We start from the raw sequence: 11476 nt of genomic DNA on the forward strand, positions 1-11476 counted from the left end.
TAGTTACGTAAAAGTCTTGTGTATTTATTTACATAACTGTGCGGTGTAGCGGATAGGCTCAAACACAGGTTTGAATCCCTGACTTCTACCACTTAACTAGCTAGCCTATCTGGACGCTCAAATCCCTTACTATAAAATTGGGACAAGACTGTCGGACGGGAATCAAATTATAAAAATTACCTGACAATAAAATCAGTTAATAAATGGTAGCTATCAATTTATTGTTACTTTGCAGAAAGTACATTAACTGGCTTCTCCGGCAATATATATATATAATTATAAAATCACCATCAATCCTTTCATTCATACCTTAACATATATAACTGGTTTAATTCATTGAAGGCAAATATAAATTTTCCCCTACTTTCCTTCCAACCACTTAGGTGGGTTACCCCAAATGTAATGGAGAAACATTAAATGCCACTTTTAAACCAGTCTTTAATTTTCAATTCAGGTGTGAGGCACATATATACACACAAACATATTAATTTAAGGAAGCAAAAATGTAGAATATAAACATGTAAGGCAGACACTACTTCATGTATTTTGTTTAAAAGTTACTTTGAAATAACTTCATTGTTTACATGTAAAAGAAAAACATCATTCATTTATACTTCCACTTCCCTTTGAAGTATTCTCAAATTATATTTCCTGAAACTCTAATAGAAAACATCCTCTCTTAATCATGGCAAGGGGTGGGGTACTCATTGGTGACCAAAATCTGGTGACACCATCTTTCATGCTCTTTGCCATACTCTTAAATGCCCAGCAAACAGTAAATATTGACCAGATGACGATTAACATTTAAAAAACAGATTTCTAGAGACTGAGATTCTTTAGCCAAGTTGAGGGACCACATCATTTTGAAGCACTCCAGAAGGGGGATGTGATTAAATGTGACTGCATGCCTGGGCTGGCTGCTTCTAGGTATGGAGCTGTGTTAAGGCATGGGAATAGGAGAGCAATGCCCTAGGGAAAGGAGGGCACTAGGGGAAACAATGGTTACAGTGCACTGCAGAATGATCAACTGCACCTATTTCTAGAGTTTTCCTTCAGCTGAAAAGAGACGGCATTTTCTTATGATTCAGTAACTGCATTACTTACATCAGCAACATTATGGTTTCTATAGACAAGCCTAGGCAACTAGTATCTATTTACATCATCCCATTAAGGGTATCCAAACCCAACTAACCAAATTTTAGACACCATCAGATAATTTCTTGCATTCAAGACTTCAACTCATAACTCTGAATTCTTATTAGATATAAGGAATCTAAGATATATTATAGGCATTCCTATAATTAGCCATATTTACAAGATACAAAATATTTGGATAAAAAGCAAATTTCATCACATTGTATATTGTACAGATAAGGTTTATAAAGTAAATTTATTTTTAGCACCATATATACAATCCAACACTGCAAATTAATTTCTTTTCAAACTCAAAAGGTATTTTTCATTAATCATGTTACATCCTCTCTCAATAAACACAAATGCTGTTTTATGGGCTGTGTGGTAATAGTTTAACATTTAGTAATTGGTTATATAAAATTATGTTCTCATCAAGACTAGGCTGTATTTCCTTAAAAAAAAAAAAAAAAAAAAAAGCTCAGGTTAACCAATAGCCAAAAATTTGTGATTATTATCACAAATAACCCAAGATTTAAATAATCATGGGCCTCCAGAGGCCCCTGTTCTTCCCTTTGCCCTCTCTAAATTTCAGTAATAGAATATATTAGGCATTTAAATGGTATGAAGAGATGGCATTAGAAACACAAGGTGGAGTACCACTTTTTACCTGAACTTTGAATCCTTTACATTTGTAACTGCTATTGAAAAAAAAAATTAAGACAAAGACATCTACCACTTTTAGATTAACATGAGCTATCAAAGGAATTATTTTAGATCATTAAAGGAAACTTAACATTAAGTCTTCAATGTGTCAAATACTAATGTTTAAACTAATTTCAAAATCGATTAAGTTATGTAATTATTAATTTGCAAAGGAGAAAACTGAGGCTCAGAAGTTGCACAAAACCATTAATTAGTGGAACTGAGCTTTAGAAATCTAGGCTGTCCTCTACTATACACGATTTCTCCTCAGTACACAATAAACTGGTTCAAAATTATCTAGACCTTTAAAATGTAATGGAAAGTGCTTTTAGTATTAAACTGTTTTCATGAATGACTCTAACAAATTTTGTCTAAAAGCTTACTAAAATGCTGACTTCATTTATAATCCTTCATTTGTAAAAAGATGAGGACACACTATACATCAAATGGCATTAAGTGAAGTGCAATTCGTTTTCTACAAAACAAGTTAATTTTAAGCAAAACAATCTCAATGATGATAAATGCATTTCATTATTTATTTAGATGTTTAAGCTCTCGCACTAAGTTTTTACAAGCTGGTGAACACTGACAAATTATTTCTCCCACAGAACTATAACCACACATCCCCAGACAGTATAAATACATGGTTGAACTAACATTAATACACATCACCATTTTATCAATTACATAATAAAACAAATTATCAAGTATCCAAATATTAAGTTACACAGCTCAAAAGGCATATAAAATATTAGATGTCTGCTCAATTCATTAGCAGAAACCCACTTCTTTTTTTGCAAGAGAGGCTCGGAAGGAAAAAAAAAGAATCACACTTTCAAACAAAAATAAGTTGGTAAACAACTTCTGATAAGTATGGAAAAAAAATTACAAGAATTTCAGGAAGTTTATGATTACAATAACAAAGCATCTCTACCTTTTAAAAAAATATTTTACTAAATTAAAGAGCATATTCTACATGTTCTGCACAAGACAAAGGCAACACTTTGCTAAAAATAATTAACAGCCCCCTCCCATTCTTTCTCAGGCCCTCCCTGTTAAGTTGCACCTCAGAGTGCAAACATTAAATTAACTGTAAGGCTTTTTTGTCTGAAGACATTAAAGACATGTGCTTCTGTACAATGTAGATTTTCAAAATGGAGGTTTTTTATAACAGCACAAAGTGAGATTTATAGAAACACATTAAATAATCACTTTAAGACTTGGTTTTAAAAAAAAATGCAATGGTTAAGCAAACCTGATGTATACTGGTATGAATGTGGGAGATGTAAACATAAAGCGAGCAGGCAAATAACAATGTAGGCCCTACTTTCAATGTCTGAAATGATTGCAGGAATAAACCACATAAGGTCTAGAGTGTTCATAGTTCCTGGGATTTAATTCTGTATGGTACTAAAAATATATATATAAGTATTGTGCTGGGTATTTTGGCACCTAAATCTTCCTACATATGTATTGATAAGATTCTGGCATGGGAATAGATTGAAACAAGTCATTAACTCAATACTACATGATTTTGGGAATGGTCAATTGGTACGAATGACAGACACATTTGATATGCTGACAACAAGAATCTTTTGCCAAGTGTCTAAATAGGTTGGTTGCCAAATCTGTCTAGCTTGTGGCCTGGTAAAAATGCCTCTCAATACTCCTGTGGAAGCTTCATTAGACTTATTCACTAAGCCAACATGTTGGCTAATCTGTGTAACAAATTAGGTCATATCTCAGATTCCACTTTCAATAGCATTAGGCACCCCAGTTTTATTGAATGCAACAGTTGTTTCTATGACCATTGGAATCTTTGAAGCGCAGCCGCATTTTAGGACGATACTTCTCCAAATACAAAAGTTGCTTGCTGTTAAAAGCTCCACGCCGCTTTCTGGGAGGGAAAAAAAAAAAAAGGAAACAATTACAACAAAAGCCCCCACAGTAATATTTAGTGTCTACAGACAACTATCACCTCTCTTGTGGCAATTTATTTTTTGATTAATTAGGTTGCGACCTGATGCAGAGAGAAATATGAACAGGCACATCAGTGCAAATGGAAAAATCACACAAAGTTAATTTTCTATATTGAGTACTGGTTACAATAGCCACAAATCCATTTATAGGTTAAGTCCAAGATAAGACAAAACTAATTTATAGTGATGAAGTCAGAAGTTGCCTCTGGTGGCAGGGAAGATGACTACAAAAGTCACAAAGACATTTTCTAGAGCACTCAAAATATTCTATGCATTGTATTAGATAGTTAATTTTGCTGTTATTGTCAACTGGTCTCTTTTGGAGACCTGTGCATTTTACTGTATCTTACTTATACCTCAATAAAAATGAAAACTAATAATCAACTTATTCAATAAAGTATTTAAAGCAAAACAGTAATTCAAAGAATCTTGCTGGATTAGAATCTTAGTAATATGCGCATCTGCATGACATGCAAAAAAGAATGTAACATCTTGATTTCCTGGTTTTAATCCTATCTCAAAAAATAACCATAATAATTAGATGGACTATTAGGCTATTACTTAAACTCACAGACATTCAACAAGGAAATGAAAGAGTGCAAATGAAAAGAGAATCCATTACTTACTGTCTTATGAATTGTACTGCATCTTCATACTTCATTCCACCTTCAATTAATGCTAGGGCAACAAGTACTGGAGCTCTGGTAAGGTAAGAATTTTGATAAATAGGTTTTTCAAAACCAAATCCTGGTAAACTTTTATCTCCAAACATTCCCCAACCCAGAAGTATCATTATCTACCACCCTTCCTATTTAAGTAATTAATACTCATAAGAAATCCTGACTTTATAGTAAAAAAGGAGATTTTTTTTCCCAAGTTTCAGTATTTTTTATATCAACTCACATTTTTACTTAGAATCAAACTGATAAATTCACTTACCTCCCAAGGCCTGCAACGCAATGAACAGCAATACAACAACCAGGTTCTTCACGAAACTTGATTTTTACAAGACTTAACCAGTCATCAACAATCTGGTTGGACGGTGGTGCCCCATCATCAAAAGGCCAATCCTAAGTCAAAAGAATAAACATTTTAGATCATTAATATGAATACTGTGGTAGTAATTCTAAATTTCTGACATCCAAATGTTTTCAAAAGCATTCTCATTTTAATGTTTAATCACATCTTATTAAACCTCTGTCCACCAAATGTGACTAAACGCTCAATCTTCACAAAAATGTTTCACAACTTCAAATCCTTGCTTAGCTTTTCACCTTTATTTAAAAATAAAGATACTGCATAATAATTAAAATTTTTTTTAGCTTTTTGAAGTCTATTTATGACTTATATATTTATTTGAATTTACTATTTGAATAAACTTTTGTAACATAGCACCAGAAACACATAGAAACTGTTAAATACTTACGAGAACATGGATACCTTCTTTCTCCACAAGAGTAGTGTCATAAGTTGCTTCACATACTCTTACTATTGTGGTAACTCCATACTTCTTAAGTTCCTGGATAAAACATACATTAAAAAAATCTTAATGAAGTCTTCATAGCAACATGTTCTGATCATCTCTGATTACTAAGTATGGTGGTGAACAGAAAATCATTTAAAGAATGGTATGTTTAACACAGAAGCAAATTTTGTTTTAAATGACAATACTAGTTCTTTATAGTCATGGTAATACTGGACGGACTGGGATGAAACATTAACCAAAAAGGGCTAGCAACAATGCAGAGAAAGGTAAATATAACTAAAGGAATGATTTATAAACTAATCAAGTAATCTGAACTGACTCAATTATACTCATTCCTTAAACTATTACCCATTTGAAGTACATAAAATGAAGCCTTGTAAGTGTAGTCAAAGATTCTAGAATCCTGCTGGGCGAGGTGGCTCACACCTGTAATCCCAGCACTTTGGGAGGACAAGGCGGGTGGATCACCTGAGGTCAGTCGTTTGAGACCAGACTGACCAACGTGGAGAAACCCCGTCTCTTTAATTAAAAAAAAAAAAAAGATTCTAGAATCCTGAAAATACAGTAAAAAAGCCCACATATCATTTAAAACTAAAAGCTTCAAAATGCATTATTGCTAATTAGTACTTTTTAAAAACTACTAATTATTACTAATTATAACTCTCCCGACATTTATTATATATATATGTGGTAATCAAAAATAAAAGCACCATTATAGTATTTCCCAGCCTGGGCTCGGTGGGGTGGCTCACATCTGTAACCACAGCACTTCGGAAGGCTCAGGCTGGCAGATCACTTGAGGTCAGGAGTTCGAGACCAGCCTGGCCAGCATAGTGAAACCCTGTCTCTACTAAAAATACAAAACCTACCCAGACACGGTGGTAAGTCTGTAGTCCCAGCTACTCAGGAGACTGAGGCTGGAGAATCACTTGAATCTAGGAGGCAGAGGCTGCAGCGAGCTAACGCCACTACACTCCAGCCTGGCAAAGTATTTCCCTATGTTCTGAGAGGCCTATTTGCCGTTTTTGCCATTTCTTAACAACTGTCGATATTTATAAAATAAAACATGTACACATCTGGATATATTATTCAGCATTCCATTCCCTTCTCCTAGTAAAAAGGGCTAGGTAGAGTTTCGGCTTCATAGTTACCATTAAGAGGGAACAGAATTAGTAGTTGAAAATTGGATTCTAAGCATCAAATGGGGTCCAAGAAAAATCAACTTTGGTTTATAGCATCTGTCATTAGGTTAAGCAGATATATTAAAAAGATCCATAAATGGCAGCCTTTCCCACGTAAATTTGTTACAAGCTAAGTGACAGCTCTACTGTTTTGCTGTCCACATTATCAATTTAAGCAACATAGTTCAGATGCATGAACAATTAACTAAAGCACATGCCCTTCTCAAAATGTATAAATATACCTATAACCTACAGATGATATTGGCATTTATTTCCGGGAACTGAAATTGTAGCTACACCATTTCATATTTTCCAAAATAGTATTTACTTTGTTAGTTATAAGCTATTATATTGCAATCAGTGTAAGATATTAAAATTTATAAAATCTTACCTCTATAAATTTGTTTAAGGTCGCATTGGTTGGATTGTGTGTAATAAGAAATCTCATGTTCTTGTATGTGACTTCCACGGGGGCTGGGCGGTTCATTCGAGCCATGTTAATTTAGTTAAAAAACACTCAATAGGGTTATGAAATAATTTAAAAAACTGAATACAGAAATGATGCAAAGAAACTGAAGTCTACTTCAATATACTCCACTTGAAATTCTCAGTGCTCTTGAGTATGAAGTTGTTAAGTAATGATAAATGAAATGAACCTCCTAACAAGAAGCAGCAATTCTTCAATCCAGTAATACTGAGGCAACAGAAAAGAAGTGCACTGAGGTCTACCCCATCCAGGTCAGAACTCTTGTAAAATGCTCTGTGGATTTCAATTAAACACTTCTGTGTCCAGGATAACCACTCTTATGGGGGCTTCTTGGTGGAGTAGCAATCAATTTCTACAGTTCACTTGTCTGCATAGAGGTCGTGCTGTGCCTGGCAGTAATCTCCACTACCCTTCAGAAACTCCATAAATGTGTGACCCAGAACACCACAGAATTGCTGTTTAAAAGAAAAAGAGGGAAAAAAAGAGAGAAGTTATTTTCCAATTCAAAAGAAATATATTATGCCTTTACATTATTTAAGTGCATAACTATCTTTCTAATAAAGCAGGGCCAGGGCCACTTTATCAACTTTTACTTGAATCGCAAAACTCAAGGGGTGAATACAGATTAAATCATCAACAATCTATTACTAAGATTCTTAAAAAACCAAACCAAACAAAAAAAAACCACCATTGTTACATTTTGGTGAAATTCATACATAATACATACACATTGATACAAACTTCACAGAAAACTCTGAAGTTATTAGTCTTGCATGATTTACTTAACTCATAAACTGAAACATCTAAGTTCCTTTTCAATTTTTTGCTTTTATATCCTTTTCTTAGACTGTTTTAAATGCTTCTATATTTAGAATCTCACTTTATCCTTAACAATCTGTTATCATTCCCATTTAACTAAAGATGAGGAAAATGAGTCAGAAAATCAACTTGTTATATGAAATATCTTAAGAATGTACACTTATGAATTTAAAGGAACGAACTCCCATTTATGACTATAATGTTCATAATTTTAATAATATTCTTTTATATTTTAAAACAAAAATTTCACATATACAACCCAAAACTGAAATCCAACTCAGAGAAGGGGGGACAACGGGAGGTTAAAGGTGAAGTGGTGGGTCTCAAAAGCAAGGTAACTACTGCCACCCATAAATATAAATAAATATGTATTTATATTTTCTCTAAGTTTTCCCTTAAGAACTAAACCATTTTTATGCCAATAACAAACATTAAATGATACTTTCAAATATGTACATGGAAGACATTGATGTTAATAATTAGTCTTCTCTCAAAATAGTTTATAAGGTATCTGTGTACTTGGTAGTAAAGAGGGGACTAAGGAAAGTATTAATAACAGGTTTACATGAGCACTAAGTCTCAGCCACTGCCTCAAGCACTTCATGTATACTCTCATTATCAAACAAAATGTGTTAACAAAAGGTTCCATTAGTTTCCATGCTTAAATTTAAGCATTTGAAAGCTTAAAATTAAAATTCCAACAATCTGCTCCCATTTTCATTTTATACCTTTAAATAGTCCCATGGTAGTTATAGTTTCTAGAACTTTGCCAAATTTTCAAAAATAATTCTTATGGTGATCTAAGAGTCCAGAAAACATCGTCAAAAACCCAGTCTACTTTTCTGGCAAAACACAGGAACTAGCATTAGCAGCCATTTATCAAAAGGTCCCATAAGGAAGGTGACTCACTAAAAGTTTTTTCAAACTAGCCCTCACGGGTTACTTCACCTAGTTGGTCAGCTGGCTTAAAAAATTCGTGTCTAAATTACTATTAAAGACATTGCAGTTACAGTTAACAGAGACTGTAGTAATCTTTCATTATACTTTCACCCCAAATTCTAAATACTACCTCCGTAGAATATACTAAGTGTATTCTGACACTTACCCAAAGACATACAATGATCTTTAAAGGCTTTTTAAATGACTCATCAGTGTTCTAATTTCCAGGTACTACCTTTTTTCAATTGAAAGCTGATTTGAGACCGTATTTCACACTATTAATTCCATATTTAATAGCTAAAACTCCTGTTGGCTACAACCTAGCCTGGCCATATCCCTTCACATAAGTAAGCACTTTCACCGGGAAGCAAAGAAAGCACTACATTAATTCCTTTCCGGAACAGGTTATTTTTACTGAGTGGAGCCACCCAGTGGCTGGGGGGACTCACCTGTTAAAATAAAGCAGTGGTGACCACTGACAGCTTTCTGTTATGCCCAAGACACTCCTCCATTCCCAATCTCCTACCCACAGGAAAAACTATCCATGATGGGTATTTTTTTTCCTCCCACATATCAGTTGCATTATAATTACAATCATATACAAGGGGGAGAGAAGGAAAGAGCAATTTCTGTGCAGAAGCTTAAGTCACTACCATACTGCAGCGTCAAGCCAACTAACGTGTATAAGTCCTTTGTCAAATAATTCATTGGACAGTCTGTTCCACATCTACTTAGGTCTTAGGCAAGGCACTTAACAAAGCATGTGTAAAATGTTGCTCACTCTTGGGAATGATCTAGTTTTCAATTGATTGAGAAACTGGAAGCACTGCCTCAGAATCTGGATGTCTAGCAGGTCAACGGTTCCAATCATAGTGTAAATAACAACTTAGTACTCATGGACTGGTGGATAATTCCGAGGAAAGAAGATTAAAAAAAAAAAACAACCACCACCCTCAGAATTCTGGCTCTGGTTGGCTGCTGCTGCCACAACCCAACAGGAGGCAACAACATATTACACCAGAGTTCAGCAACAGTTTTAAACAGTCCTCGATTAAAAGGCGCCATACAGGGCCCTTCCAAAATTGGCAGGGGAAATGTATGCTGCTGCCCGGACGGGAAGTCCTATGCTTCAATCTAACTAACAGTAGCCCTGGCAGTTTCCAAGACGCTACGACCTGGGCCATTTCTCGACGACTGGCCCAGAGAAAGGACAAGACTCGACTTGTTCCCATTATCCAGAGCCCGAGGTGGGGCGATAAATCCGGAACAGCTCGAATTACCAGGTGGCGCCTGGGAGGAGGGCGGGGCCGAGAGCCGGACTTCTCACCTAGCAGAACCCCTCTTTGGCCCGGACAGGGGTGCAGCTCGTGGACTGCCCCCGAGGGTCGCCGCCCCGTGCACGCGGCCGTGTGCTTCCGAGCCCGCCCGCTGCGCCCCCTCTCCGCGCCGCAATCACGAGTTCGCGCCGCGCCTTCAGTCAGGCGCGGGCGCCGAGGCCATTTTGTCTGTGGCTGGGTCCCGGCCGTCGAGCACGGGAGTGCGGCTGCACTCAGCTGCAGTTCCGCGCTCACCCGGGAGCTCCGAGAAGCTCAGGGCCCAGATCGTCATCACCAGTGCCGGGCTGTCCCGCCTACCCCACGCCCGCCCGGATCTGGAGGCGAACCCGCCACCGCCGCGCCCTCCTCGTATCCGGCTCCGCAGTGACACGCGCAGCCCTCGCCCCACCCCGGGCCACGTCTCCCGCTCCCGGGGCAGCCACTCTCCACCGGCCGAACAAAGAGGCCCCGGGACGCCGCGGAGCCTGCCGTGCCCGGACGGGGCGCGCCGGACCAAAGGGCCAAGGGCGGAGACGGCGGTCACAAAGCGGCTTTTGTGCCACCACCCGGCCCGCTGCGGAGGCCGAAACTGCCCTGGGCCGCCGCACAGAACGGACCGCGCCGCCCCCGCTGCCCCGGGCTCGTGAGGGACCGAAAAGCCGGTGCCTCCGGCGGCCAACGGCCACACAGTAGCGCCGAGGGGCCAGGCGTCCGCCTCCGCACAGCGGCCGCAATCGGCCGGCCACGGGGCCGTCACCCGCCCGCTCCCACCGGGACCCACCGGAGCCGCACCCGGGGCCACCTGGAGCGGTCGCCGGGCTCCGAACAAAGGCGACAGCCGGGATGGGGGGGCCGGTCGTGGATTCCCAGCCCTAGAGGCGGCGGTGCGACGGCTACTCACGGGAATATGTTTACTCATTGAAGATTGTGGCCTAATCATACAGCCGGTCCCGAGGCGGCGGCGACACAGGCGGTGGCGGCGGCTGCAGGGCAGGAGGCGGCGGCGGTCGTGGCGGAGCGGCGGCGGCGGCGATGCAGGCGGCGGCGGGGGCACCAGACTCTACCATGCAGTGAGCGGCTCCGAGCAGAGCGCGTAGCCTAGCCGGCCCGCAGCCGAAGGAGCCAATACGCGCGCCGAGGCGCCCTTGCGTCACAAGCCCTCCCCTTTATAGCCAGCGCGACGTGCAACCCTGCAGCCACCAATCGCGGCCTGGAACTGCGAGCCAGGGGCCGACAGGCGGGGGCGGAGGCCCGCCCCCCGCGGACGTCACTCCGCGGCGGCCGCCACCGGTGTGAACCGGTTGATGAATGGCTAAGCGCCGAGCTGGAGCATCCCCGGGCGGGGGAGGGAAGGGGCTGCCAGGGGGACTCCGGGATGCAGGAAGCCTGAGGTTAAGAAGGGGTGGGAGCCAGAGAGATTCCGCTCTATCGAC

General features: G+C 39.5%; 2 protein-coding genes across 3 annotated transcripts; both read right to left on the reverse strand.

Annotated features, from left to right (window-relative positions):
• Positions 1–418: 418 nt before the first annotated feature.
• PTP4A1 (protein tyrosine phosphatase 4A1) lies at positions 419–7322 on the reverse strand. Of its 2 annotated transcripts, none has more exons than XM_003926357.4 (5): positions 6874–6978; positions 5242–5334; positions 4755–4885; positions 4442–4516; positions 419–3733 (listed from the first exon to the last, which is right to left on the reverse strand). In XM_003926357.4, the coding sequence occupies exons 1-5, from the start codon at positions 6976–6978 to the stop codon at positions 3616–3618; spliced, it is 522 nt and encodes a 173-aa protein (XP_003926406.1). In that variant the 3' UTR covers positions 419–3615. The 2 variants fall into 2 exon arrangements, with proteins under 2 accessions (XP_003926406.1, XP_074254231.1); XM_074398130.1 differs by having other exon boundaries at positions 1372–3729; positions 6874–7322.
• Positions 7323–7328: 6 nt separating this feature from the next.
• On the reverse strand, positions 7329–11194 carry LOC141584330 (uncharacterized). Its single transcript, XM_074398131.1, has 2 exons — positions 10945–11194; positions 7329–7424 (listed from the first exon to the last, which is right to left on the reverse strand). Exons 1-2 carry the CDS (start codon positions 10981–10983, stop codon positions 7329–7331), a joined length of 135 nt encoding a protein of 44 aa, XP_074254232.1. The 5' UTR covers positions 10984–11194.
• Between the last annotated feature and the right edge of the window lie 282 nt (positions 11195–11476).

This window comes from Saimiri boliviensis, chromosome 4, assembly GCF_048565385.1.
Source record: "Saimiri boliviensis isolate mSaiBol1 chromosome 4, mSaiBol1.pri, whole genome shotgun sequence".
Taxonomy (NCBI): Eukaryota; Metazoa; Chordata; class Mammalia; order Primates; family Cebidae; genus Saimiri; species Saimiri boliviensis.

What these genes read in the sequence shown, in the direction of transcription:
- PTP4A1 (XM_074398130.1), bottom strand. Translation starts at nt 6,978, where the DNA reads ATGGCTCGAATGAACCGCCCAGCCCCCGTGGAAGTCACATACAAGAAC. An exon ending in CCTTAAACAAATTTATAGAG is followed by an intron (nt 5,335 to 6,873) that starts GTAAGATTTTAT and finishes TGTTTTATCCAG; the next exon opens with GAACTTAAGAAGTATGGAGT. An exon ending in TGCGTTGCAGGCCTTGGGAG is followed by an intron (nt 4,517 to 4,754) that starts GTAAGTGAATTT and finishes TTACCTTACCAG; the next exon opens with AGCTCCAGTACTTGTTGCCC.
- LOC141584330 (XM_074398131.1), bottom strand. Translation starts at nt 10,983, where the DNA reads ATGATTAGGCCACAATCTTCAATGAGTAAACATATTCCC. An exon ending in CAATGAGTAAACATATTCCC is followed by an intron (nt 7,425 to 10,944) that starts GTGAGTAGCCGT and finishes TCTTTTAAACAG; the next exon opens with CAATTCTGTGGTGTTCTGGG.